This window comes from Oryctolagus cuniculus, chromosome 4 (assembly GCF_051225735.1).
Source record: "Oryctolagus cuniculus isolate XC-2025 breed Fujian yellow rabbit chromosome 4, ASM5122573v1, whole genome shotgun sequence".
Classification (NCBI taxonomy): domain Eukaryota; kingdom Metazoa; phylum Chordata; class Mammalia; order Lagomorpha; family Leporidae; genus Oryctolagus; species Oryctolagus cuniculus.
Window position 1 is genome coordinate 168,781,936 of NC_142870.1, and position 25,777 is coordinate 168,807,712.

Consider the following 25,777-nt stretch of genomic DNA (forward strand, 5'->3'; position numbering starts at 1 on the left):
ACCTCTCCTTTCTCCTGCTCCATCTCCTCCTCTCCCTTAGAGAGATCAGAGTGGCCACCCCTTAGGGATCGTTTTCTCTATGTCTGTTATTTCACTAAATTTCTTGACAACCCCTGTGGTACTATTATTATCCCCATATGACATAACTGGCATTTAGAAAAAAATGTGTTCACTGTCAGCTAATAAGGTGGTGTTGAAACCCAGATCCTCTCTCTGCAACTCCGTGTCCCTACAGATTCTTTGCATTTCCAGTGAGAAGCATGCTTTTAACTGGAGAACAAATCTCGTCATAAAAATGTAAGGAATCTATTCTCCCAGGGAAAGCCCAACCTGGGATTCCAGTCAGGAGAAACCAAGTAGAAACGAAGTCTCAGGAAGCATAATTTCTCCCTAAAGCAGGACCGGATCATAGTTTACTCTTTATTTAAAATATTTGTTTATATTATTTGAAAGGCAAAGTTACAGAGAGGCGGGGCGGGGGGATCGTCCATCCGCTGGTTTACTCCTCAGATGGCTGCAATGGCAGGAGCTAGGAGCTTCTTCTAGGTCTCCCATGTAGGTACGGGGGCCCAAGCACCCAGGCCATAGCAGAGAGCTGGATTGGAAGTGGAGCAGCTGGGACCCAAACTGGTGCCCATATGGGATGCCAGTACTGCAGGCCCAGGATTAATCTGCACCATGGTGCCGGCCCCGTTTTTTGTTTTTTTTTTTTTTTTTTTTTTGACAGGCAGAATGGACAGTGAGAGAGAGAGACAGAGAGAAAGGTGTTCCTTTGCCGTTGGTTCACCCTCCAATGGCCGCCGCGGCCGGCGCGCTGCAGCCGGCGCACCGCGCTGATCCGATGGCAGGAGCCAGGAGCCAGGTGCTTTTCCTGGTCTCCCATGGGGTGCAGGGCCCAAGCACTTGGGCCATCCTCCACTGCACTCCCTGGCCACAGCAGAGGGCTGGCCTGGAAGAGGGGCAACCGGGACAGAATCCAGCGCCCCGACCGGGACTAGAACCCGGTGTGCCGGCGCCGCTAGGCGGAGGATTAGCCTAGTGAGCCGCGGCGCCGGCCTCCGTTTTTTTTTTAAGGTTTATTTATTTGAAAGACAGAGTGACAGAGAGAGAAAGGGAGAAGGAGAGACAGAGGGAGAGATTCCGTTTGCTGGTTCAGTCTCCAAATGGCTGCAATGGCCAGAGCTGGGCCAGGGCACAGCCAGGAGCCTAGAACTCCATCCCAGTCTACCGCTTGGGTTCAAGCGCTCCAGCGCTTGGGCCATCTTCTGCTGCTTTCTCAGGCACATTAGTGGGAAGCTGGGTCAGAAGTGGAGCAGCCAGAACTTGAACCAGCACCTGGGGGCCTGGCATCACGGTGCAGCGGGTTAAGCCACCACCTGGGAATCCAGCATCCCATGTGGGCACACCTTTCCAGCAAGAGGCTTTTCCCATCTGCAGATTTAGGGGACCCCTAGCCTCTTACATGATTGTCTGTATACTTTTTGTACTTATGGCTTGCAGCCAACTGACATACAGTTGACATCATGACCCAGGACGCTCAGATACAACCGGACACAAATTGTTTCACAGTTGCAAGTGTTGCTGTGAGTGTGTGGGGAGCAGCCCGGACTGGACTGAGTTACTGGAATTAGGACTTATTCTGTGCATCTGCTCTCCCACAATATGGCGCTGGGAGAGGAGAAAACAGCTTCTACGCAGCTGCCTCCAGTTCAACCAATAAACTGTAGGACTTGCTCCTGATTGGTGGAGAGCAGCGTACTCGGCGTGTGGGCAGCCGAGTTAGGATTGGCGGAGGAGGACTATAAAGGAGGAGAGAGACGGCATGCACCAGGGAACATCTAAGGGGAACATCTAAGGGGAACATCTACGGGGAACACCTGTGCAGCCCCCGAGAAAGCCGGCCGGCGGTGTGCCGCTTCCCTGCGGAAGTGGGGAATGTGGCCAGGGGGAACTGCCCTTCCACGGAGGTGGAAGGGATAGTAGCCAACCCGGGAAGAACCAGCAGCAAACCCGGGGAGGGCCGAGCAGACGAAAGAACAGCGCAGGGTCCTGTGTTGCTCCTCCACGAAGAGGGGGAGCGACAGAGTGATGAACACTGATATTTCCCTTGAGTTCCTGCTGAACTTCAGGCTGAGAAACCGTGTCCTCTTCCACGGTAAAGCAGTCTCTCACCCTCAGCATCACAGCTGGAACCCCTCCCCGGGTGCACAGGGGCCTCCTAGGACAACAGTATCCACCTCATCTGGCTCGTCTCTACCTGGTTTTTCAGCACTGAGAGAAGAAACAGGTTTGCATGTGTTGCAAGCAACAGAAGACCCGAGTTTGTGTCTCTCCAGCCCTGGAGAGGGAGAATTCTGACCAGGAGCTCTAACTCTGGCTGTGTGGACAGCCATCACCAGGACGAGATGAGTCAGCCACATAACTACCATATTTTGATGGAAGCTGTTTCGAAGCAGCTAAACCTCTGTTGTCTAAGACTGCACCTGGGGCGGGTCCACCCCGCGCTGGGAAGTGCCCTACGTGACTGAGCTCCAGGGCTCCTGCTCTTGGATGTTGGCTGTCGAGGTGCTGCACACACAAACCCTCGGAAAGCTGCAGATGTTGTGTTAGAGATGATTACGGGTCGGAGTGTGTTCCCGTGTGCAGTGATGTGCCCACGCGTTCCCATCGGCCTGGGACGGTGGTGCACTGTGAACGTGTTCCTTCACTCTCAGCAAATCTTAGGATGATTTCTCTGCTTATAATGAACTTCAGAGAGTTGGGGGCACATTCTGATCTTCAGAACCAAGACCAGCAAAGATAGCAACTCTCTTCATCCCAGGCACTGAGTGTAGTTAATTGGCTACATGAGAGTTCTGTGCTGACAAGGATTCTGAAGAAGAAAGGCTGTTGGGATCTATGGAAGCTGGGGGTTGGGATTGGGCAGGGGACTGGCAGGGTGGACTAATTTACTGCCACTTGTTCTGGTTACCTCTGCCAAAGGACTGCCCATCTGCGAGGCCCTGTTCTTGCCAGTTCTTGCTCCGCTTTGGCCTACAGCTGCACAGGTGTCACGAGGACGAATGCTCTTGAATCTTTACCACAGGCCAGTTGTCTAAGCAGTTTCCGTCCTAGCTGAGTTAATCCGCGCGGTACCAGTACCGGGTCTTGGCACCAACACAGGTTGTGCAACATGCTCCAAGTTACGTAGTTGCTAAGGGGTGGAACGGCTGGACCATCTCTGCTCACCTTACTTGTTGTGGGAATTTGGAGGAGATTTCAATGTTAGTTTCAGTGAATTCACATTTAAATACTGCATATGGCTACCACATTGGATGTACTGTTTTTGTCCTTTTTTTAAAAAAATTTATTTGTTTGTTTGAGAGGCAGAGTTACAGAGTGGTTGGGGGAGAGGCAGAGAGAGAGATCTTCCATCCGCTGGTTCACTCCGCAAATGGCCAGCTGCAACAACTTGAGCTGGGCCAATTTGAAGCCAGGAGCTTCTTCCAGGTCTTCTTCCAGGTCTCCCACATGGGTGCAGGGGTCCAAGCACTTGGAGCCATCCTCCACTGCTTTCCCAGGCCATCAGCAGGGAGCTGGATTGGAAGTGGAGCAGCTGGGACTTGAACCAGCGCCCACATGGGATGCTGGTGCCATAAGCAGAGGCTTAACCTGCTGCGCCACAGGGCCAACCCCTGTCCTTTTTTATTTAATGTCTTGCAGATCCTTCTGTGTCTGTCCTTGGAGAACTCAGTTCTTTTCCCATAGTTGATTGTATTCTCGGGGATGGATGTTCCCGTTTAACCAGTCCCCTCTTGAGGGGCTTATAGGAATGCCTAATTTATTTATTTATTTATTTTTTGCTTTTATTAACAGTTCAGCAGTGAACAACCTACTCACCCATCTGTGGATACATCTGTAGCCACCAGGACTGTTAACAACACGTGGGAAGCAAGTTCCTTGTGATCGCTTATTTCATTTTTCACTTTGGAATGAGCAAGTGTTAGGGAGGGGGAGGGCAGCATCCCGGCCATGGAAGGCGCAGAAATGTGCGCGGAAAAGAGTTTGCTAACTGTGGATCCCCCTGCACGTCTGGGGTCGGGTCGGCTTGGATTTAAGAGCTCAGATTTCGCAGGAGACTCCAGCGGGTGTTTGGAAGTAGTTTCCAGTGCTGCTGCCAGGGCAGTTTGGTAAGGCTGTTCAGTTAGTGTGTCAACAAAGAACAGGTGCCAGTGGTTGTTAGAATGTGTGCTGCACAGTTTAATTTATTGTCTGAGAGGCAAACAGACAGAAATATTCCATTTGCTGGTTCACTCCCCAAACCTGCAGCAGCAGGGCTGAGCCGGGTCAAAGCCATGACCTTGTAACTCAACCCGGCTCCCCCAGGTGAGTGGCAGGGGCCCAGGTATCATTATCTGCTGCCTCCCAAATTTTCTTGGGTGGACGTTGTCCCAGCTTCGACAGCGTGGCGGGGCTGTCGGGGGGTGGGTGTTTTAGGACTGACCAGGAGGGGTGTGGTCCACCCAGAGCTGCTCCAACTTGGCTGCTCTTTGAAGCCCTGCTTTTGTGTTCCCGATGGGAAACGTGGAGATTAGGGCTGTGGGTTTCAGTTGCTGCACTGGTCTCTGTTTTCTGGTTGGCCGCCCGGCCTTGGCACTTGCTGTGACTTGCCTGCCTTGGACTTGGCTGCTGAAACACCTCAAAAGCTGGGGATGAGTTGTAATCAGAGGGAAGCAAACGTAAACAGCACACATCTGTTTTCAGAAACTACAGAAAAGTACGGGGGTTAGAGTCCGTTCGCTTGTAATCCTGCCAACCAGAACGTGATGCGTTCATGCACCGAGTGTTTGCTGAGCACCTGCGCTGTTAGCACTCCTCCAGCCCAAGGTGCACACGGCTCTCTCAGGCGCTGAGGCTCAGCATCTCTTACAAGCTCCCAGGGATGTTTTGGCTGCCCATCTATGAGCCACATACTTTTTTTTTTTTTTTTTTTGAGAGCCAGAGCCAGCTCCAGCTCCCATCCAGTGGTTCATTCCCCCAAATGCCCACAGCAGCTGGGCCTGGGCCATCTAGAAGCCAGCGGCTGGTAACACAGTACAGGTGTCACACCCGGGTGCCAGGGATCCAAGTCTGTGAGCCACCCGCTGCTGCCTGCCAGTGTGCACTCAGCAGGAAGCTGGAATTGGGGGCCGATCTGCGACTGGTACAGGCACTCCAATATGGGATCTGGGTGTCCCAAGCTGTGTCTTAATGCTGTGCCAAATATCCATTCCTGTGAGCCATGCTTTGTTTTGTTTTGTTTTTTAAGATTTGTTTGAAAGTCAGAGTTACAGAGAGAGAGGTGGAGACACACAGAGAGAGAGACATCTTCTACCTGCTAGTTCACTCCCCAGATGGCTGCAATGGCCAGTGCTGGGGCAGGCCGAAGCTAAGAGCCAGGAGCTTTATTCGGGCCTCCCACATGCGTGACAGAGACCCCAACACTTGAGGCATCTCCTTCTGCTCCTCCCAGGCCATTAGCAGGGAGCTGGATCAGAAGTGGAGCAGCCAGGATACAAACCAGCACCGATATGGGATGCCAGTGTTGCAGCTGGTGGCTGTACCCTCTACACCATGATGCTGGCCCGTGTTCCATGTTTTGATTAGGACCTGACTGCTCTGGTGTGCTTTCCTGCAACCCTATTTTTGTGTATTTTTTAATTGTAGTAAAATGTCTATAAGATGTACCATCTTAACCATTTTTCAGTATACAATTCAGAACTGTGAATTTACATTGTTTAACCAATCTCCAGAACTCTTGTCATCTCGCACAACCGAACTCTATAGTCGTTGAACCACAATTCCTGGTTCTTGTCTCCCGGCAGCCCCTGGCAGCCACCCTTCTACTTAGTCTCTCCATGAACTTGACGCCGCTCGGTATTGCGTGTCAGTGGAGTTATGCTGTGCCTGGCTTATTTCACTTAGACTTGTATGTTCAGCATTCCACACTGTAGCGTGTGTCAGAGTTTCCTTGGACGGCCAAGAGTCTCCCTGTGCATGTGACTTGGCTTATCCGTCCACGTGCAGGGGACACGCAGGGATGCCTCCACCTGGTAGCTGTTGTAAACAATGGTGCTGTGCATGCAGATACGCACCTAGCTCTCTGAGAGCCTGCTTGCGGCATCTCCCCAGGAGGGGAAGTGCTGGATCCTAGGGTCGTTTGATTTTTAACTGGAGAGGAACATCTCTCCTGTTTCCCACCACGGCAGCACTGTTTTAGGATCATGGCGACAGCACACGAGGCTTCTGGTTTTTCCACATCCTTATCGACACGGGTTATTTCTGGTTTTGATGGTGGCCATCCGAGCTGGGGTAGGCGGCACGTGTGTATGAATTGTCTGAGGCCGCCACGCATCCTGCTTTCTGGGAAGTCTCCCAGGCGGTCCCTCCGCAGTTTCAGTTTGGATGGGCCGGGAGCCTTTTTTGGTCTCCTCCTATCCCACCTCTTTAAGTGAAGTGGCTCATGTTCTCATCTTTCCCCCTCTTTGGTTTCTCCCTTTGACTAGAAGCTCAGAAAACCTCTGTACCCGGAGATTAAACAGACATTGTCCAAGTTGAATCTATCTTTAAAATACTTCCTTTTTTATATTTGCATCCAATGCACTGGCATTTGTACTTTAAAAGCCCTTTGGCTGCAAAGAATCATGCAGGTTCTTCCTGGGTGTTAAGACTAGTCATAATTATTTTTCTCTTTCTTGTGTTGCTTTTGTGAGTGTAGATGTTATTTCAACCAAATTTTTTTTGCATTAAAAAAGTATTATGTGGGAGACAGAGATAAAGAAAAAGCACTCCCATCTGTAGGTTTACTTCCCAAATGGCCACAGGCGGCGGGAGGGCTGGCAGCAGGAGTCTGGAACTTACTGCCTCCCAGGATTTGCATTAGCAGGAAGCTGGAGTCCAGAGCTGGAGCCAGTTATCCCACCTGGACTCTCTGATGTGGGCCTTTATCTCTCTCTCTCTCTCTCTCTTTTGAAGATTTATTTATTTATCTGAGAGGCAGAGTTACACACACTGAGAGGGAGAGAGAGAAAGACAAAGAGAGAGGTCTTCCATCCATTGGTTCACTCCCCAAATGGCCACAACAGCCAGAGCTAAGCTGATCTCAAGCCAGAGCCAGGAGCTTCTCCAGAGTCCCCCATGCAGATGCAGGTGCCCGGCACTTGGTCCATCTTCTGCTGCTTTCCCAGGTCATTAGCAGGGCACTGGATCAAAAGAAGAACAGGGGTTGGTGCCATGGCACAGCGGGTAAAGCCGCCGCCTGCAATGCTGCCCTCCCATGTGGACGCTGTAACTCTGCCTTTCAAATAAATAAATAAACCTCTTTTTTTTTTTTTTTTTTTTTAATAAAAAGGACTAACAGGGACTCAAACCGGCGCCTATATGGGACTCCGGCACTGCCGGCAGAGGCTTAACCTACTAAGCCACATGCCAGCTCTGGGAATTTATTAACTGCTAAGCCAAACTGGCCACTTTCTTGCTCATGAAGCCATACTGGAGATGAGCCCCGAGGAAGTGATGGGCGTGGGAGGGGGGGAGGCTGGCTGAGCCCATGCCACTTCTCCTCCCCGGACCCCTCAACATCCTCCTTGGCAACAGAGAGGGAGGGGCTGCAGGTTCCCTGGCTGATGTGGCACATCCCCAGTCTGGGGAACACATTACACCTTTTTAGAGAGGAAGGCCGTGGAGGCCGTGGGCAGAGAGCAAGTGCCTGGGCCCTGCTGGGGGTCGCTGAGCTGGAGATTAGGACATGCAGCGGTGGGTGTCATCAGCCGGGACCCAGTGCAGTGGGCAGAGCGCAGAGCTACGAAGACCCGGCCAGCAGCGCACAACCCCTCCAAGTCCAGCTTCCTCACTAAGGAAGGGGTTAATAACAGCGCCTGCCCCTGGATGGGCAATTGGGCAACTGGCATTTTGCAACAGACGGGCACCAAATCGTCCTGCTTTGTGCTACTGAAGCCGTCTCTGCCCCTGTGCACCCCTCGCCTCCTCTTCCAAGCTCCTCCCCCTCCCCACGCCGTCCCACCATCTCCTTCTCCTGCCTCCTCTCTCCCTCCCCTCCTCCTTGTTCCCCCCACTCCCTCCCCTGCCCCCTCCCTGGAGGCGCTGGTTGAGTGACAGCAGTGCTATGTCACTGTGTCTCTGCAGGAGAGAATTTCCAGTGCTGACCTTTGTTCCAGGGGCCTTCCCCATCCTCAGGGACTCTCTAGCCCCTCCCCAGGTAGGGCCACTCAGCCCAGCCCTCAGAGCCCAGCCCTAGCCCTCTCTCCTCCTGGCCACCCCCCAGCCCCGCCCGAACTCCCTGACACCTGCAGGGGCCCCTGTGTCACTGTCAGCCACACAAGGTGCAGTCCCATTGGTCTGTGTGCCTCCTGGAACAGTTCCCGGAGCACAGAGACCTGTTTTCGACAACCCCACAGAAGTAAGCGGTGTAGCTGGGGTGTCCCTCACTCCTTGTCCTGTCAGTTTAAGCCCCTCTGAACCCCAAAGAATGGACAGACACGGTCTGGTGGGCTCAGCTCTGCACAGCACCAGTGGTCACTTCCAGTGGTCACTTGCATTTTCCTAATTCATTCCAGCGGGTACTGCAGACAAAATGCCCCTTGGCTGCAAGTGTTTTCCTTCTCTGGGAGGCGGCTGTGTGTTCTTGAGTACTTGTTTGCCCTCTTGGGGCACCAGACTCTGACTCCTGGGGTCTGCTGGCCCTCCACCCACTGATGCTCGGACCCTCAGAATCCACATCCCCCCCACCCCCCCGGCTCTCGTTGACCTTGTGTGAGTTCCCTGATGCTGTGGAACGCTCTGGGCTGCCAAGTGTGCGAGCAGCTGTGTCTCAGATTAGACTCAAGGTGATGGTGGTGGTGGGGCAATTCCTGGCCTCCCTCCTACAGAGTGCGGGAGCATTGGATGAATGAGTGTGGAATGAGCTATCCTGATGGCATGCAATGAGGATTTTGCAGGCACAGCTGCATGGCCCTGATATTTATAGCTATGTTGTGAGCAAGGAACACATCCGAATTCAAGATCACTGGGCAGAGCAGCCGTGTGGAGCCCGGGCTGAGCTACTGGGGAGCTTCAGAAACTGCAGGCGGGGACAGACATTTATCCACATTGGAGCACCTGCGTTTAGTACCCAACTATGACTCTCTTTTTTTAATTAATTATTTGAAAGTCAGAGTTACAAAGAGAGAGAGGGAGAGACAGAGAGAGAGAGGTCTTCCATCTGTTGATTCACTCTCCAAATGGCTGGAATGGCCAAGTAGGGCCAGGCCAAAGCCTGGGGCCAAGAGCTTCTTCCGAGTCTCCCATGTGGGTGCAGGGGCCCAAGCACTGGGGCCGTCTTGCACTGCTTTCCCAGGTGCATTAGCAGGGAGCTGGATCAGAAACGGAGCAGCCAGGACTTGAACCGGCACCCATATAGGATGCCGGTGTTGCAGGTGGTAACTTTAACTGCTACGCCACAGCGCCAGCCCCTCCACCTGTGGCTCTGGACTCCAGCTTCCTGCTTGTGCAGACCCTGGGAGATAGTATTAATGGCTCAAGTAGCCGTGTCCCTACCACCCATATGGGAGACCATAATTGAGTTCCTGGTTCCTGCCTTAGCCTCAGCTCAGCTCCAGCCAATCACCGGCGTTTGAGGAGTGAACCAGTGTGTGGGAGATTGCTCCTGTGTATCCGTCTCTCTCCCTCTCATGTAAATTAAAAATTACAGATGGCCTGATGCCGCCGTAGAGGTGCCAGGCTCATTGTCCTGGGGTGTGGCCTGGGAGTCAGGTTCTTTTAAATCTCCCAGGTAACTCTAGTGGACAGCCAACATTGAGAGCCACTGGTTTAGTTTATCAATTCCGACTCAGGAGAGGAAGAATACTTATAATGCATGATAGAACTCTTTGCATTTCCTGGTTGTTAGAGCACCAAGATTGCCATGCTGGAACGAGCCGGCGTTGGGTTGGAACAGCTGAGGTCATCCGGGAGTAGGGATCCGTGTCTCTAAGTTCTTCTGCATCAGCTTGGCTGCCCCTTCCCTGTGGTCACTCCCTACCCACTCCATCTCACCGGACTGTCTTGAGTAGCATGGTCTGTGATTTGCTCCTCACACCTGCAGAGTTGTCTAAGAAACAAAGTTCAAAGTCCTGAGGCAGAGGCTGATTGGCTGAGCTGGCATCAGGTGTCCACCGCCGCCCAATGAACGGATTCTGTGGGGAGGCACAGGTGCCTGGGCCAGCCCCCCTCTGGAGCCTGCATCATAGCTGCCCAGGACTGGTGTTAACCAGGCTGGAGTTCATGTCCTCCCCTGTAGGGCAGTCTATGGGCAATGTCTCTTACCAGGTGGCGGAGAAGGGAGTGTGGGGACAAGGGCAGAGGGTGGGGAGGGATGCAAACCACTTGGAGACCTGGGGGCAGCCCTCTTCCCTTCTCCCTTCCTGGCATCCACTCAGGTCCTTGTCGTTCCATTAGGATTCTACCTTGGGTCTTGCAGCTCATCTGAACACAACGTGTTTTGCCATAGCTACGTATTGCCCTCCTCGATGAATTCAGAATATAGCCTTGTTTCCATTGAGGCTTTGAAAAGCCTGGTGTCGTCTTCACGCCTTTGGGTGGCTTTCTCTTCTGCCCGTGACTTTCTCCTCAAGATAGGCTAATTCTTAGTACAGTTTGAATGTCTCCCTTCCTAAATGCCCGGGACCAAAAGTCTTTCAGATTTTGGAATATTTCCATATGTATAATGAGATGTCTTGGGGCTGAGATCCCAGTCTGAACACAGAGTTCATTTATATTTCATATATACCTTATTTATGCACATAGCCTGAAGGTAATTTTATACAATGATTTTTATAATTTTTTAATAAGACTTATTTATTTGAAAGGCAGAGTGACAGAGAGAGGGATGGAGAGGGAGAGAGAGAGAGAGGGAGAGAGAGACTTTCCATCTGTTGGTTCACTCCCCCAGTGGCCACAGTGGTCAGGGCTGGTCCAGGACAAAGCCAGGAGGAGCCTGGGACTCCATCCAGGTCTCCCAAATTCTGAATTTGGGAGCGTGTTGGATTTGGGGTTTTCAGATGTAGGATCTCAACCTGATGTTTCAGGGAGTGGTGCTTTAGACCTTGTACGCGTTCTGAGCTTTTCTGACCACAGGGGGTGGCGTTTCCGAAGGCTCAAGCCTGACGCACATCACGTGTTGAGTGAAGCCCCGTGCTTGAATCAAGTTCACAACGCATCTCCTGGATCCTGCTTAAATGCTTCTTACTCTTCTGCCCAACCGAGTTTTATGTTTTTCTTTTCCGCGATTGCTTTCCCAGGGGGTCTGCTGTTGCAAAAATCATTGGCAATAATGTCAAGAAACTTCAGAAGTTTGCCTCCACAGTCAAGATGTGGGTCTTTGAAGAAACCGTTAATGGGAGGAAACTGACAGACATCATCAATAACGACCACGAAAATGTCAAGTATCTCCCCGGTCACAAGCTGCCGGAAAACGTGGTAAGCCTCTGGGGCGCAAGTGCGTTGGGCTCCTTCTGCTGAGCGGTTCCGGGATCTGAAAATGGGGGAGCTGCCCACCTCTCCTCCTGCTCCCTTCCCCTTGTTGGGTGGATTTTCCTGACTCTGAAAATGCCCCATGGCACAAGGCCCCAGGCGTGCTGGCTTCAACAGCAGAAATTAATTTTTGTACAATTCCGGAGGCTTCCAATACGAGATCGGGGTGTTGACATCTTCTGATACGGCTCCCCTTGGCGTAAGCTCGGCTGTGTCTCCCCATGGCCTTGCCTCCGAGCCTGCCTGTGCCGACCGACATCACTGGCAGGCGCTTGTACCTTTTTAAGACACAGGTCCCCAAAGACAATGACGCCCGAAGGTACTGAGGTTAGGACTTGGATATTTGAATCTTGGTGGGGGTGCACTTCAGCCCATGATGGTGTCTTCCTTGGAGTTGGGAGCGTTGACCGCATGGGAGCTGAACTAACAGCCTTGCCTTTGGCTGTTCAAGCCCCGCAGGTAGCTCCTGAGACGCCATGGTTCTCCTGGGCCAATGCTCTGGCCTGTCATTAAAATCAGGGTCCAGGCCTGACTCCCAGAGGGAGCGAGGAGGAAGCGAGGCATTGACACTTGAAAACTCAAGCTTGTACGCGTGGGAGAGGGTTACAGATGCCCTTCCCTGGGCTCGTCTTGTTGGCTTGCAGGACAAGGAAGAAGCGTGGGGAGTGAAGCCGGGGGCAGGGGGAGGTGCCTGCCGCTTGTCCTTGTGGAACTAAGAACTTGGTCGCCAGATTCGCCTCTCGGTGGCTTTCTGTCAGTCCGCTGCCAACGTCTTCGGCTGTCCGATTCCTGTGGTTAACTTGAGAAGTCACCTCTCTTGCTAACGAAGTGCCCTTGGCTGCCTGTGTCTACTCATCAATGCTTTCTGAGCATGTGCCGTGCATGCAAGACTCAGTGTCAGGTGCTAGGCATGGGAACGGGAGAAAGACGGACTTGGCTGCTGGAGGGAGGTGAGCAGGGGCGACTGACGTGTAACCCAATGCACGTGGCGAGGTTTGAGGTGCAGAGCCCAGCTTTCTGCAGCCCTGTGTGCTGGGGTCACAGCGTTGTTCAGTGTCAGACGCGGCGCTAAGCACTGTGCATTTTGTCTCCTGGAATCCTTCTTTGGTTGATCCTGTTCCTTTTCCCATTAGGATTGTTTGCTGGAGAAACCCAAGTGACCCTAGTGACCTTGACAGCCCTGCCCAAGGTCATGCAGGGCAGAGGTGTGCCTGCTTCCTGGGCGGCTCCCTGCTGAGCCTGCAGACTCTGTTGCCCCAAGGCAAAGACAGCCTCCCGCCCTGTGTCCCTGAGCCGGGGTGAGCCGGCCTTCCCCACAGTTGTTCTTGGTGCTGGACCCTTAGGGTCGGGAACTTGGAAGTTAGGCCACGGGAATCCTGCGGAGAGGGGAAAAGGAACAGCTGGTCCTGCCGCAGCTTTGGGGCAGAAAATTAAGTTTCACTTTTCTTTTCTTTTAATATTTATTTATTAATTTGAGAGGTCGAGTTACAGCAGACAGGGAGAGACAGAGAGAGAGGTCTTCTATCCGCTGTTCACTCCCCAAATGGTGGTAATGGCTGGAGCTGTGCCAGTACGAAGCCAGGAGCCAGGAGCTTCTTCTGGTCCGCCACACGGGTGCAGGGGCCCAAGGACTTGGGCCATCTTCCACTGCTTTCCCAGGCCATAGCAGAGAGCTGGATGGGAAGTAGAGCAGCCGGGACTTGAACCGGCACCCACATGGGATGCTAGAGGCTTAACCTACTAAGCCGGCCCCATCACTTTTCTTGTTTTTATCAGAATTGATTGTTTCTTCCCTCTGTAAACTAAAGGCTTCATTTTTTTTAAAAGATGTGTTTATTTTATTTGGAAGGCAGAGTTAGAGAGAGAGAGATTTTTCCATCTGCTGGTTCACTCCCCAAATGGCCTCAACCGCCAGGGCTGGGCCAGGCCAAAGCCAGGATCCTGAGACTTCATCTTGGACCACCCAGCGCTGCTTTCCCAGGCACGTTAGCAGGGAGCTGGATTAGAAGCAGAGCAGCCAGGACTCGCACCAGTGCTCGTATGGGAAGCTGGCATTGCAGGCAGTGTGGCTCAACCCACTAAACCACAAGGCCAGCCCCACTTGCTGGCTCTTTGTTCGCCCACGGAACCTAGCCCCTTGCGTTTCCTACCGTCGCTTCTCAAGGTTATTGGGAAAATGAGTCTGCCAGGTGAGTGTGGGCAGCTAGAGCTGTGCTGTGAAGAGGGGGAGTGTGAGGGATTCCAGAGCCACCCCCACTCAGCCTGGCTCCGCCGCCCGCCCAGGTCCCCACGTGTGGACGAGTAGGGAGAGAAAGGAGAGAGCGTCTACTCCCAGGACCCACCTGGTGTCCACGGCCTTGCAGGTTCGTGAACACGCACAGACGCGTTTTCTGGAGCTGACGCTGGCCGTGTGCTGTCACAGAGGGCGCTGCTGGGAACGACCTTGCGCGCGTCCCAGGAGTGCAACCCAGGGTCGCAGGGCCCCTCACACTGTGGTTTCCACGGTGGTGGCGCCACTCACAGCAGTGCTTCAGAATCACAGCCTGCCTCCTCCCCGGGACGCGGCAGCGGGTGTTGGAAATGCCTCTTCCTCAGCTGCTGGGCGGTACACGCGTGTTCCTCTTTATGCTTCAAGCGCATGTGCACAGCACTTAAGTGGGTCTGCAGTGCCGGGAGATCGCTGTGCTAAGTGAAATAAGCCAGACCCAGACAGACTTATTTGTTCTAGTTGAAAATACGGGGAGACGGCCAGCGCCGTGGCTCACTAGGCTAATCCTACGCCTGCGGCGCCGGCACACTGGGTTCTAGTCCCGGTTGGGGCGCCGGATTCTGTCCCGGTTGCCCCTCTTCCAGGCCAGCTCTCTGCTGTGGCCAGGGAGTGCAGTGGAGGATGGTCCAACTACTTGGGCTCTGCACCCCATGGGAGACCAGGAGAAGCACCTGGCTCCTGCCATCGGATCAGCGCAGTGCACCAGCCGCAGCGGCCATTGGAGGGTGAACCAACGGCAAAGGATGACCTTTCTCTCTGTCTCTCTCACTGTCCACTCTGCCTGTCAAAAAAAAAAAAAAAGAAAGAAAGAAAAAAAGAAAATACAGGGAGAGTATAAAAATTGTGGATGTCAGATCATTTTGCATGTATTTATAAACATTGCCGCACTGATTCATAAATGACAGGACACTCTTATTGCACACATAAAACGAAAATAAATGGAGAGGGGACGAGTGAAGACCCTTGGGGTGCTGGTTATGTTTTGTTCTTAATGTGAGTGTTGGTTGTGAGTGATCTATCTGTATACTTACCTGCATGTCCTGGCATGTAGACTGTATTTCAGTAAAATGTTTTTCACCAGAGAAGCCATCTGGCTTGGGCTTGAATATTCCTTGAGTGGCTCTGGACTACAGCTCACCCGTGGTATGGTGGGCTCTTACTTGTACTTTGCCTTTTTTTTTTTTTTTTTTTAGATTTATTTATTTATTTGAAAGTTAGATTTACAGAGAGAGAGATCTTCCATTTGCTGGTTCACTCTCCCGATGACTGCAATGACCAGGGCTGGGTCAGGCCAAGACCAGGAGCCAGGAGCTTCATCCAGGTCTCCTACATGGGTGGTAGGAACCCAAACACTTGGGCCGTCCTCTGCTGCTTTTCCGAGGTCATTAGCAGAGAGCTGGATCGGAAGTGGAGCAGCCGGGACTCGAACCGGCGTCCATATGGGATGCTGGCGACACAGGCAGCAGCTTTACCTACTATGCTACAATGCCAGCCCCTTGAACCTTACTTTAGGGTTTTTGTGAAGTAAAGAAGATGACCCACATACACCTCTTAGCTTAGCAAGAGTAGTTTAAAAAGTAATTTCAAAAATATGCTATTTCAGGGGTAGGCGTTTGGTCTAGTGTTAAGATGCCCACAGCCCGTTTGGATGTCTGGGTTCAGTCCTAGGCTCCTGCTCCCAATTCCAACTTCCCAAAGCTCACCCTGGGAGGCAGGAGTGATGGCTCAAGTGGTTGGGTTCCTGCCACCCATGTGAGAGACCTGGATTGAGTGCCTGGCTCCTAGCTTTAGCCTTGGCACAGCCTCAGCTGTTGTGGGCATTTGGAGAGTGAACCAGCAGATGGGACCCCTTTCTCCATCTCTTTGTTTCTCTACCTCTTAAATAAATAAAAATAATGTGCTTATTTCTGAATGATTTTTTTTTTTTTTTGACAGGCAGAGTGGACAGTGAAAGAGACAGACAGAGAGAAAGGTCTTCCTTTACCGTTGGTTCACCCTCCAATGGCTGCTGTGACCGGCGCGCTGTGGCCGGCGCACCACGCTGATGCAAAGCCAGGAGCCAGGTGCTTCTCCTGGTCTCCCATGGGGTGCAGGGCCCAAGCACTTGGGCCATCCTCCACTGCACTTCTGGGCCACAGCAGAGAGCTGGCCTGGAAGAGGGGCAACTGGGACAGAATCCAGTGCCCCAACTGGGACTAGAACCCGGTGTGCCAGCGCCGCAGGCAGAGGATTAGCCTAGTGTGCCGAGGCACTGTACTCTGAATGATTTTTAAAAACACCTCATTCAATCATTTAAAAAATCAATTAGGGGGGCCGGTGCCATGGCTCACTTGGTTAATCCTCCGTCTGTGGCGCCGGCATCCCATATGGACGCCGGAAGGCAGTGGAGGATGGCCCAGGTCCTTGGGCCCTGTACCCGCATGGGAGACCAGGAGAAAGCACCTGGCTCCTGGCTTCGGATTGGCACAGCACTGGCCGTGGCAGCCATTTGGGTGGTGAACCAACGGAAAAGGAAGACCTTTCTTTCTCTCTTCTCTCACTGTCTAACTCTGCCTGTCAAATTAAAAAAAAAAAAAAAAATCAAGTAGGGCTGGGGCTTGTGCGGCAGGTTAAGCCTCTGCTTGAGACACCGTCATCTCTCCCCAGAGCCCCTGGAATTCGGTCTCACCTACACTTCAGATCCTGCTCACGCACCTGGGAGGCAGCGGGTGATGGCCCAATACTTGGGTCCCTGCTCCCCACATGGGAGACCTCGATGAGTTCCTGGCTCCTGGCTTCAACCAGGCCCAGTCCTGACTGTTACAGAAATTTGGGGCATGAACCAGTAGAAGGAAGATTGATCTCTCTCTTTGTTTCACACTCTGCCTTTCAAATAAATAAATCTTAAAAACAAATAAAAATTGAACTAGTGATAGGTAATACTCTTGCTATTTTTAAAACAAGAATCAGATATAGAAATTAATTGACTCGTGTGGATCTGGAGGTAAGAGACTAGCTTTTTTTAATTGACAAGTGAACTATGTATATATTTGTGCTGTACAAAATGATATGTTGATATGTATATTTTGAGAATGCCACATCAAGGCATTTAAAAAAAAATTTTTTTTTTGGACAGGTAGAGTTAGACAGTGAGAGAGAGAGAGACAGAGAGAAAGGTCTTCCTTCTGTTGGTTCACCTCCCAAATGGCCGCTGTGGCCGGCACACCGCGCTGATCCGAAGCCAGGAGCTAGATGCTTCTCCTGGTCTCCCATGGGGTGCAGGGCCCAAGGACCTGGGCCATCCTCCACTGCACTCCCGGGACATAGCAGAGAGCTGACCTGGAAGAGGAGCAACCGGGGCAGAATCCAGCGCCCCGACCAGGACTAGAACCCGGTGTGCCGGCGCCGCAGGTGGAGGATTAGCCTAGTAAGCTGCGGCTCCGGCCGATATGTATATTTTGAGAAGGCATTTAAAAATTCTTTTAAAAATATTTATCTATTTGAAAGGTAGGGTTACAGAGAGAGATGGGGAGAGAGAGAGAGGTCTTCCATTCACTGGTTCCCTCCCCAAATGGCTGCATCAGCTAAGCCTGGGTCAGGCTAAAGCCAGGAGCCAGGAGCTTCTTCCGGGTCTCCCATGTGGGTGCAGGGGCTCAAGCACTTGGGCCATCTTCTGCTGCTTTCCCAGGTACATTAGCAGGGAGCTGGATCAGAAGTGGAGCAGCTGGGACTTGAACCTGCACCCATGTGGGATGCTGGAGTCACAGGGGGCAGCTGGACCCACTGCACCAGCGCCGGTCCCGTAGCTGGCTGGTTTGTAATCATCGTTGCCTTGTGACTGGCCAGCAGAGGGCCTTGCTGCAGCTCTCCCCACGCAGATCGCTGTTTATGACGTGTGTCTGGTGACGTGCTGACTTGAGACTGTGAATCTAACAGGACGGGGGGGACCCCAGCTGCTCCCCACCTGACCCTTACCCCCATCCGCACTCATCATGTGACCCCTCCCACAGAGAAGCCATTGTAGCAATGATGTCACCGTGTCCTCACGTGCTCCCTGGAAGCCGGGCCACTCTGAACGTGTGACGTCTCCCAGGCTTGAGTGGAGAGAAAGCTGGTGACATCCTGCTACCCCGCGATTGGAATTGTCCATCCTGGAGTGCAGCTCACGACCCAGAGCCTGTGTTTAGAGCTGGCCCGGGCTCCAGGCCCTTCTGTTCTTGTCTCCAGCTGCAGCCATCCCCTGCTGCCCCCAGGTGGTTTTAGCAGGAAGCTGGAAGAGAAGCAAAGTCGGGACTTGAACCCAAGCTCTCCAGCATAGGATGCCGGGTGTCCCAAGTGGCAGCTCACCCACTGCGCGGAGCACCTGCCCCACCCCTCGTCTTTGTCTTCCACGCTCTGCCAGCTTTTTCAAGAAAGTGCTCTGCTAAGATATCCACACACTGTACCATTCAGTCACATTCAGGTAGACAAAGCTCGCGTCTGCTGGTTCACACCCCACATGCCGAGAGAGCTGGGCGGGGCCAGGGCTGAAGCTAGCAGCCAGGAGCTCAGCCCAGGTCTCCCCGTGGGTGGGAGGAGCCCGACCACCTGAGCATCCCCACTGCTTCCTAGGGAGTCAGGAGGCAGAGCCAGGGTTGAACCTACGTACTCGGAGAGTGTGGGTTGGGGGGTGTCTGAGCCTCTAGGCCAAATGCCCACTCCCACAACTTAAGAGGCCGGATGTGTGAAGGCCACGTGCTATACATCGCACCCGTGGACTAACCCCTAAGTGACCCACCCGTGAGAACAGAAGGACCTCCTCAGCCACCGCTGGCCCTCAGTGATGGAGACCCAGAGCAGTCCCACCACCTGCAGGCTCTTCTTTGATTTTTTTTTTTTAAGATTTATTTATTTATTTAAAAGGCAGAATTACAGAGAGCAGAGGGAGAAAGAGAGAGAGAGAAAGTCTTCCATCTGCTGGTTCACTCCCCAGTTGGCCACAACAGCCGGAGCTGCACTGATCCAAAGCCAGGAGCCAGGAGCTTCTCCCGGGTCTCCCACGGTGGGTGCCTGAGCCCAAGCCCTTGGGCCATCTTCTGCTGCTTTCCCAGGTGCATTAGCAGGGAGCGGGATCAGAAGTAGAACAGCTAGAACTCGAACCAGTGCCCATATGAGATGCTGGCGCTGCAGACCGGGGCTTTAACCCACTGTGCCACAGCCCCGGCCCCTTTATTTTTATAAGGAAATGTAAGAGACACGAAGAAATCCTGACCAGCCAGCCCCTTCCTTTTTAAACAAAAGACATGGGGTCTTTGTAGTTTCAAAACATTCTCGTTCATGCTACTTGGTTTGAAAGCGTTCTGGGAAGTAGCCAGATAGGAAATGCGGCTCGTATCCCCCCTCTGTGTGTGGGTGACTGACGTCAGCGACGTCACCTGCCACAGGTCGCACAGCTGGTCCTTGCCAATGTGAACCGCAGACCTTCAGACCTGCACCATCTACCTTTGATTCTGATGTCTTCATTTTACTCTGTTGAAAATGCCCTGGGAAGGAGGAAGAGGGGACATAGGGCCGTGGTGGAGGTGAGCAGGGGAGACAAGGAACAGCAGGGCTGGAGACCTGGAAAGGTATTGATTGAAATTCAGGCTCCCCGGGCCAGCGCTGTGGCCCAACAGGTTAGGGTGCTCCCTACAGAGCCAGCATCCCGTGTGGATGCCAGTTCAAGTCCTGGTTGCTCCATTTCCCATCCAGCTCCCTGCTAATGCACCTGGGAAAGCAGCAGAAGGTGGCCCAAGTGCTTGGGTCTTTGCACCCATGTGGAAGACCCAGAGGAAGCTCCTGGCTCCTGGCTTCAGCCTGGCCCAGCCCTGGTCATTGAGGCCTTTGGGGAGTGGACCAGCGGATGGAAGACTCCCCTCTCTTCTCTGCCTCTGCCTCTATAACTCTGCCTTTCAAAAAATAAAATAAATCTTTATTAGAACAGAAAAAAAAGTTCAGGCTGCCTAGATGAGGCTCATAGCTGAGGGGGTGCGGGTCTGGTGCTTCTCAAGGCCAAGGGCAGGGGACCCCAGGCGAGTGCACGAGAGGCTGATGAGCTCTGTCCACGGGAGACGCGCAGGGCGCTTGTGGTGGGCACGGAGAGGTTTGTGGAGTAGAATGAGGAGCTGCCTCGTTGGAGGGGTGGAGTCTCCAGAGGCCCGAGTCAAAGCAGCGAGCCCGTTCTTACCATCGTCAGGCGTCATGGCTGACACAGCTTCGTGTGCCGCGGGGGCCTTCCCTCTGAAGACCCACGGAGCCAGGACGGCTGTGCCTAACCTTCCTGGGCTCGGGTTGGGTGAAACGTGGGCAGCCATGGCCGTGGGAGCAGGTGAAGAGGCTCTGATGTGACATTGGCGGGCTGGGTGGGGGGGTGGCACCGGTCTGCGGGGATCCTTCCCCCCGGGCTCAGCACAGGACCCCTTCCGAAATGGGGGTCTGAAGATCTACTCAGACAAGGTGGGCCAGAGAGCTTCTCTGTGGTCAAACCTGGGAGAGAAAGGCAGGGGGAGACTGGAGTGACGTCAGGGGGAGACTGGAGTGATGTCTGTAGGTTTTTTTTTTTTTTTTTTTTTTTGGACAGGCAGAGTGGACAGTGAGAGAGAGAGACAGAGAGAAAGGTCTTCCTTTGCCATTGGTTCACCCTCCAATGGCCGCCGCGGCTGGCGCACCGCGCTGATCCGATGGCAGGATCCAGGTGCTTCTCCTGGTCTCCCATGGGGTGCAGGGCCCAAGCACTTGGGCCATCCTCCACTGTACTCCCTGGCCACAGCAGAGAGCTGGCCTGGAAGAGGGGCAACCGGGACAGAATCCGGCGCCCCGACCGGGACTAGAACCCGGTGTGCCAGCGCCGCAAGGTGGAGGATTAGCCTAGTGAGCCACGGCGCCGGCCCATCTGTAGGTTTTGTGGCTGGCTTTGTGGCCTGCCATAGGAAAAGAGAAGTCTGTTTTCCATAGCTTGCTTTGAGGGAGAATGAGGGGTGAGAGACAGGAGGCCAGGAGATGGTCAGAGAGAATTCCCTCGAAGGTACAGTTCCCCGGGCCCAGCAGCGGTAATGGATCCTCGTGTGCTGGCACTACACTGGAGAGTGTTGGGTTCCTGTAACACAAAGGCCCGGAGCTGGTGTCAGCTGCAGTGGCTGAAATGGTAGCAGAAGGCTGTTTTCGTCTGTTTCTCTGTTCTGCCTTCCACAAAGCTGGCTTCGTCCACATGGGAGCACTGTGGCGTAGGGTCTCTCCTCATATGTGTAAAATGGCTGCAGCAGTTCCAGACTTCACACTGTCATCCCACGCTGTTCCCAGAAAGACTTGTAGCTATTGCAGAAGAGGAAGGAAGTTCCTGTTCCCCAGAATTCCCAGCAGACATCTGCTGGGTCCTCGTGGACTATGCGGGCTGATGTGTCTGACCCTCCCTGGAGTAGGGAAGGGGCCAAGTCCACCCAAATTACATAGTTAAAATGCAAGCAACTGCTTTTCTTTTCTTTTTTTTTTTTTATACAATTGATTTTATTTATTTGAAAGGCAGCGTGACAGAGAGAGGAAGAGAGAGTGAGAGAGAGAGGGAGGACGCGTTTCCATCAGCTGGTTCACTCCCCCTCCAAGTGGCGGCATCGGCTGGGACTGGGCCAGGAGGCTGGAGGCAGAAGCCTGGAGCTTCCTCTGGGTCTCCCCTGTGGGTGGCAGGGATGCAGTCCTTGGGCCATCTCCTGCCTTCTACGTGCATTAGCAGGGAGCTGAGTCAAGGGCGGAGCAGCTGAGACTCGAACCAGCACTCAGATAGGGGATGGGGGGGCTGCCGTCGTGACTCCACCCACGTGCCACAGCGCCTGCCCCAAGCAGTCACTTTGGAAAGGAAACGTGGGGGCCCTTGTGCTAGGCAGCACATGACAGGAGCGCCCCCCACCCCTACTTGCAGGGACGAGGGCGTGAGTCCTGGCACCGCAGCCCGGGTCACCTCGGCCGTGCCTTGCCTTTGCAGGTCGCCGTGGCCAACCTCGGCGAGGCCGTGCAGGACGCAGACTTGCTGGTGTTCGTCATTCCCCACCAGTTCATCCACCGCATCTGCGACGAGATCACCGGGCGGGTGCCCAAGAAAGCGCTGGGAATCACGCTCATCAAGGTGATGGGCGGGGGGGTGGCCGCGTTGGGTTTCTCCTGGGCTTTGAAAGGTGCCTGGGCGGAAGTGAAAACTCGCCGGGCGCACACCCGAGCAGCGCTCAGATTTAGGAGCAGGGCTGCTTCCCGCGGCTGCTCGGAGGGGCTCCAGCCGGGGAGCTGGCCACCGGGGTGCCCACTCCAGGTCTGCTCCCCACAGCGGGGGCTTTTTAACCTGGCGTCCCGGGCCGGCTCACCGCTAACTGCGTCCGGAACGGGCGTCTTCTCCACTCGCACGTGGGCTGCGTCTGGAGTCCCAGCTTGTGTGACTCTGCGGTCGCCGGAGGGCGCGGTCTCATCTGGGTACAGCCGCGTCAGGTGGCTCCGGGCGCCGTGGCCAATCGGAAGTGGCCGTCATCCTTAGACCTGCGCGGCGGCTCGGCCTGATTGAGTTAACAGCGCAGTGTGTGTGTTTATCACAAATGAGCCTCATTGGCTCCCTGGGCAGTCTTGCGGGTTCTGTTCGATGCATATGCAGCTCCCAGAAATGAATCTGAGAGTTTCACCAAGCAGCCAGGTGGAGAGAGCGGGTGTGTCTTCAAAGAGTGTTCCAGGGTGTGCAGAGATGGGGACTGCGGAAGCAGACTGCAGCGACCCGCATGCACCCGGCGGCCCAGCGAGTTGGTGCCCACCTGCTGTGCGGCAGGGACCCGGGCTGGAGCAGGGCGCTCACACAGCCCCGGCACGCGTCTCTAGAGCAGAAATGTCGCAGAGTACCGCACCAGGGAAGAATGGTACACTGCCACCCAGAGCCTTCCACCAAAACCAGGAAGTAGCGGGACAGTCGGGAACAGCAAGGGAGCGGCTGGCTTGGGGTGCAGCGGGCTAAGCCGCCGCGTGCAACACCGGCGCCCCATATCCCAGTGCTGGTCTGAGTCCCAGCTGCTCCACTTCACCGGTGCTTGGGCCCCTGCCACCCACGTGCAGGCCCAGGATGGCTCTCCTGGCTCCTGGCTTCAGCGTAGCCCAGCCCTGGCTGTTGTGGCCATCTGGGGGGGTGAACCAGTGGATGGAAGCTCTAAGTCTCTCCCTCTCTTTCTGCCCTTCGAGCAAATGAATAAATAAATCTTTAAGGCGTGGAGAGAAAAGCCAGGGAGGAGTGCATATGGCGCCCAGGACGGGGTTCACTCTGGGGAGCAGGCAAGAATGGGGGGAGGAGGAGGGAGCTGGAGAGAGACGCTGTCAGTCATGTTCCGTTTCTTGTTTCTTTCTTGTTTAAAGATGTATCAATCTGAAAGGCAGAAAAATAGGGGTAGGGGGCAGGGGGAGAGGTCTTCTGTCCACTGGTTCATTCCCTAAATACCTCCAACAGTCTGGGCTGGGCCAGGCTGAAGCCAGGGGCCAGAAGCTCCATCCCGATCTCCCAAGTGGGCGGCAGGAACCCAAACACTTGGGCCATCGTCTGCTGCCCCCAGGCACGTGAGCAGGAAGCTGGATCGGACGCAGAGGCAGGACTCGGTGCCAAGCACTCTGCTATGGGATGCCGGCCTCGCAAGCCAGGGCTCAGCCTGCTGCACTACAGCGCCCAGCCCCAGGTTCCCTCCTTAGTCTGAGTGCCGGCTTCGTTTTGTTCTGCTTGCCTGATTACTCTTTAAAGAGCTTGTATACCACGTATGCGGTCACTCTGGTAGCTAAGAGATGTGTCGCAAGCTGTATGTGCCACTGGGCGTCTGAATCTAGATTACTCGTGGAGCAAGGACCCCGTGGCTCCCCTCTAACGTCTCCCCACGGTCACAGGGCATAGACGAGGGCCCCGAGGGGCTGAAACTCATCTCCGACATCATCCGAGAGAAGATGGGCATTGACATCAGCGTGCTGATGGGAGCCAACATCGCTAGCGAGGTGGCCGCGGAGAAGTTCTGCGAGACCACCATCGGTAAGCCTGCCGGGGCCCCCGGTGTGTCCCCGTGGGGGCTTCTCCCCGCCCTGCAGCCACCCCCATGGAGCAGCGGGGCCCGAGTTGGAGTCTGCTGTTTGCTGATACAGTCAGCTCTTTCTATGTTTCTTTTATTTAAGGTGTATTTATTTATTTGAAAGGCAGAGTTACAGACAAGAGAGGGAGAGACACAGAGAGAGAGAGGTTCACTCCTCAGATGGCTGCAACTGCTAGAGCTGGGCTGATCCGAAGCCAGGACCAGAGGCTTCCTCCAGGTCTCCCATGTGGATGCGGGGGCCCAAGCACTTGGGCCGTCTTCAGCTGCTTTCCTAGGCCACAGCGGAGAGCTGGATCAGAAGTAGAGCACCAGGACTCGAACCAGTGCCCACGTGGGATGCCGGTGCTACAGGCGGAGGCTTAACCCACTGTGCCACAGCGCTGGCCCCAAGAGTAGGACTTTCAGATGTTTTGAAAAGCTTGTTGAACTTACTTGTGCTTTAACAATGTGAGTCCTTTCTTCTTGACAGTTCTGGGACAGGCAGTCCCTGAGAAAGGGAATGCACGGGAAATTGTCACTCCAGGTTCTTACGTGCACCCGTACAGAGGGCGTTTTAGCTTTGTGCACTCTTCCCCTTTGTGGTGGCACAGTGGGTTAAGCCGCTGCCTATGCCAGCATCCCATATGGCTCCTGGTTCGAGTCCTGGCTGCTCCACTTCCAATCCAGCTCCCTGCTAATGAACCTGGGAAAGCAGTGGAAGATGGCCCAAGTGCTTGGGGCCCTGCACCCGTGTGCGAGACCCGGATGAAGCTCCTGGCTCCTGGCTTCAGCCTGGCCCAGACCTGCCATTGCTGCCTTTTGGGGAGTGAACCAGCCAGTGGAAAAATTTCTCTCCCTCTCTCTTTCTCTCTCCCTCCCTCTTCCCTTTCTCTGTCTTTCAAATAAATAAATAGATATTTAAAACACACACACACATACGCATTGGGGCTGGTGCTGTGGCACAGAGGGTAAAGCCAAAGCCTACAGTGCCGGCATCCTATACGGACACCGGTTTGAGACCCAACTGCTCCACTTCTGATGCACCTCTCTGCTGGTGGTCTGGGAAGGCAGTAGAAGATGGCCAAGTGCTTGGGCCCCTGCACCCACGTGGGAGACCCGGAAAACCTCCAGGCTCCTGGCTTCAGATCAGCCCAGCTCCAGATGTTGTGGCCATTTGAGGGGTGAACCAGCAGATGGAAGACCTTTCTCTCTCTCTGCCTCTGCCTCTCTGTAACTCTGCCTTTCAAATAAATAAATAAATCTTAAAAAAAAAAAAAAGGCACAGGGATTTTACCTCATTGTCAAGGAAAATGCAGATAATCAAAGAAAAACAGGTTTTAGTTTTAATTTTCATTACCTTGCTACTTATCCTATTTTTCAATTTACATAAACTATTATGTATGTAGTAACCCATATGCCCTTTTATAATTGCTTTATTTACTTACTATGTAACAACTTTCCAAGTGGTCTACTTACGTTTTCATGGCTGCATAGTATCATATTAGCAATTCCATATATTTGAATACTTTTTTTTGAGAGGTAGTATTTTTGGGGAGGAGTGGTACCACAAATAATATAAAGAGGTTCAGGGAAGGGGTGGTGTAGCGGCTACAGCCACTGCCTGTGATGCCAGCATCCCATTCGGGTACCAGTTCATGTCCCGGCTGCTCCACTTCCGATCCAGCTCCCTGCTAATGCACCTGAGAAAGCAGCAGAGGCCCAAGTGCTTGGCCCCTGCACCCACATGGGAGACCTGGACGAAGCTCAGCCTGGCCCGGCCACAGCCAAGCTGGGAAGTGAACCAGGGGGTGGAAGACCTCTTTCTGTCTCTCCCTCTCTGTAGCTCTGACTTTCAAATAAATAAATAAATATTTACAAAAAAAAAAAAAAAAAAAAACAA

General features: G+C 53.7%; 1 protein-coding gene across 3 annotated transcripts in view; it reads left to right on the forward strand.

The window, feature by feature from the left end:
* The window catches only part of GPD1L (glycerol-3-phosphate dehydrogenase 1 like), a 47,629-nt gene that overhangs the window by 4,469 nt on the left and 17,383 nt on the right, over positions 1-25,777 (forward strand). The window contains exons 2-4 of one of the 3 annotated variants that reach the window (XM_051858915.3): positions 11,316-11,493; positions 21,789-21,929; positions 23,702-23,840. In XM_051858915.3, the coding sequence (XP_051714875.1) occupies positions 11,316-11,493; positions 21,789-21,929; positions 23,702-23,840 (458 nt within the window). The remainder of the gene's footprint in view (positions 1-11,315; positions 11,494-21,788; positions 21,930-23,701; positions 23,841-25,777) is intronic. The other 2 variants (XM_051858916.3, XM_051858917.3) reach the window with 2 other exon arrangements.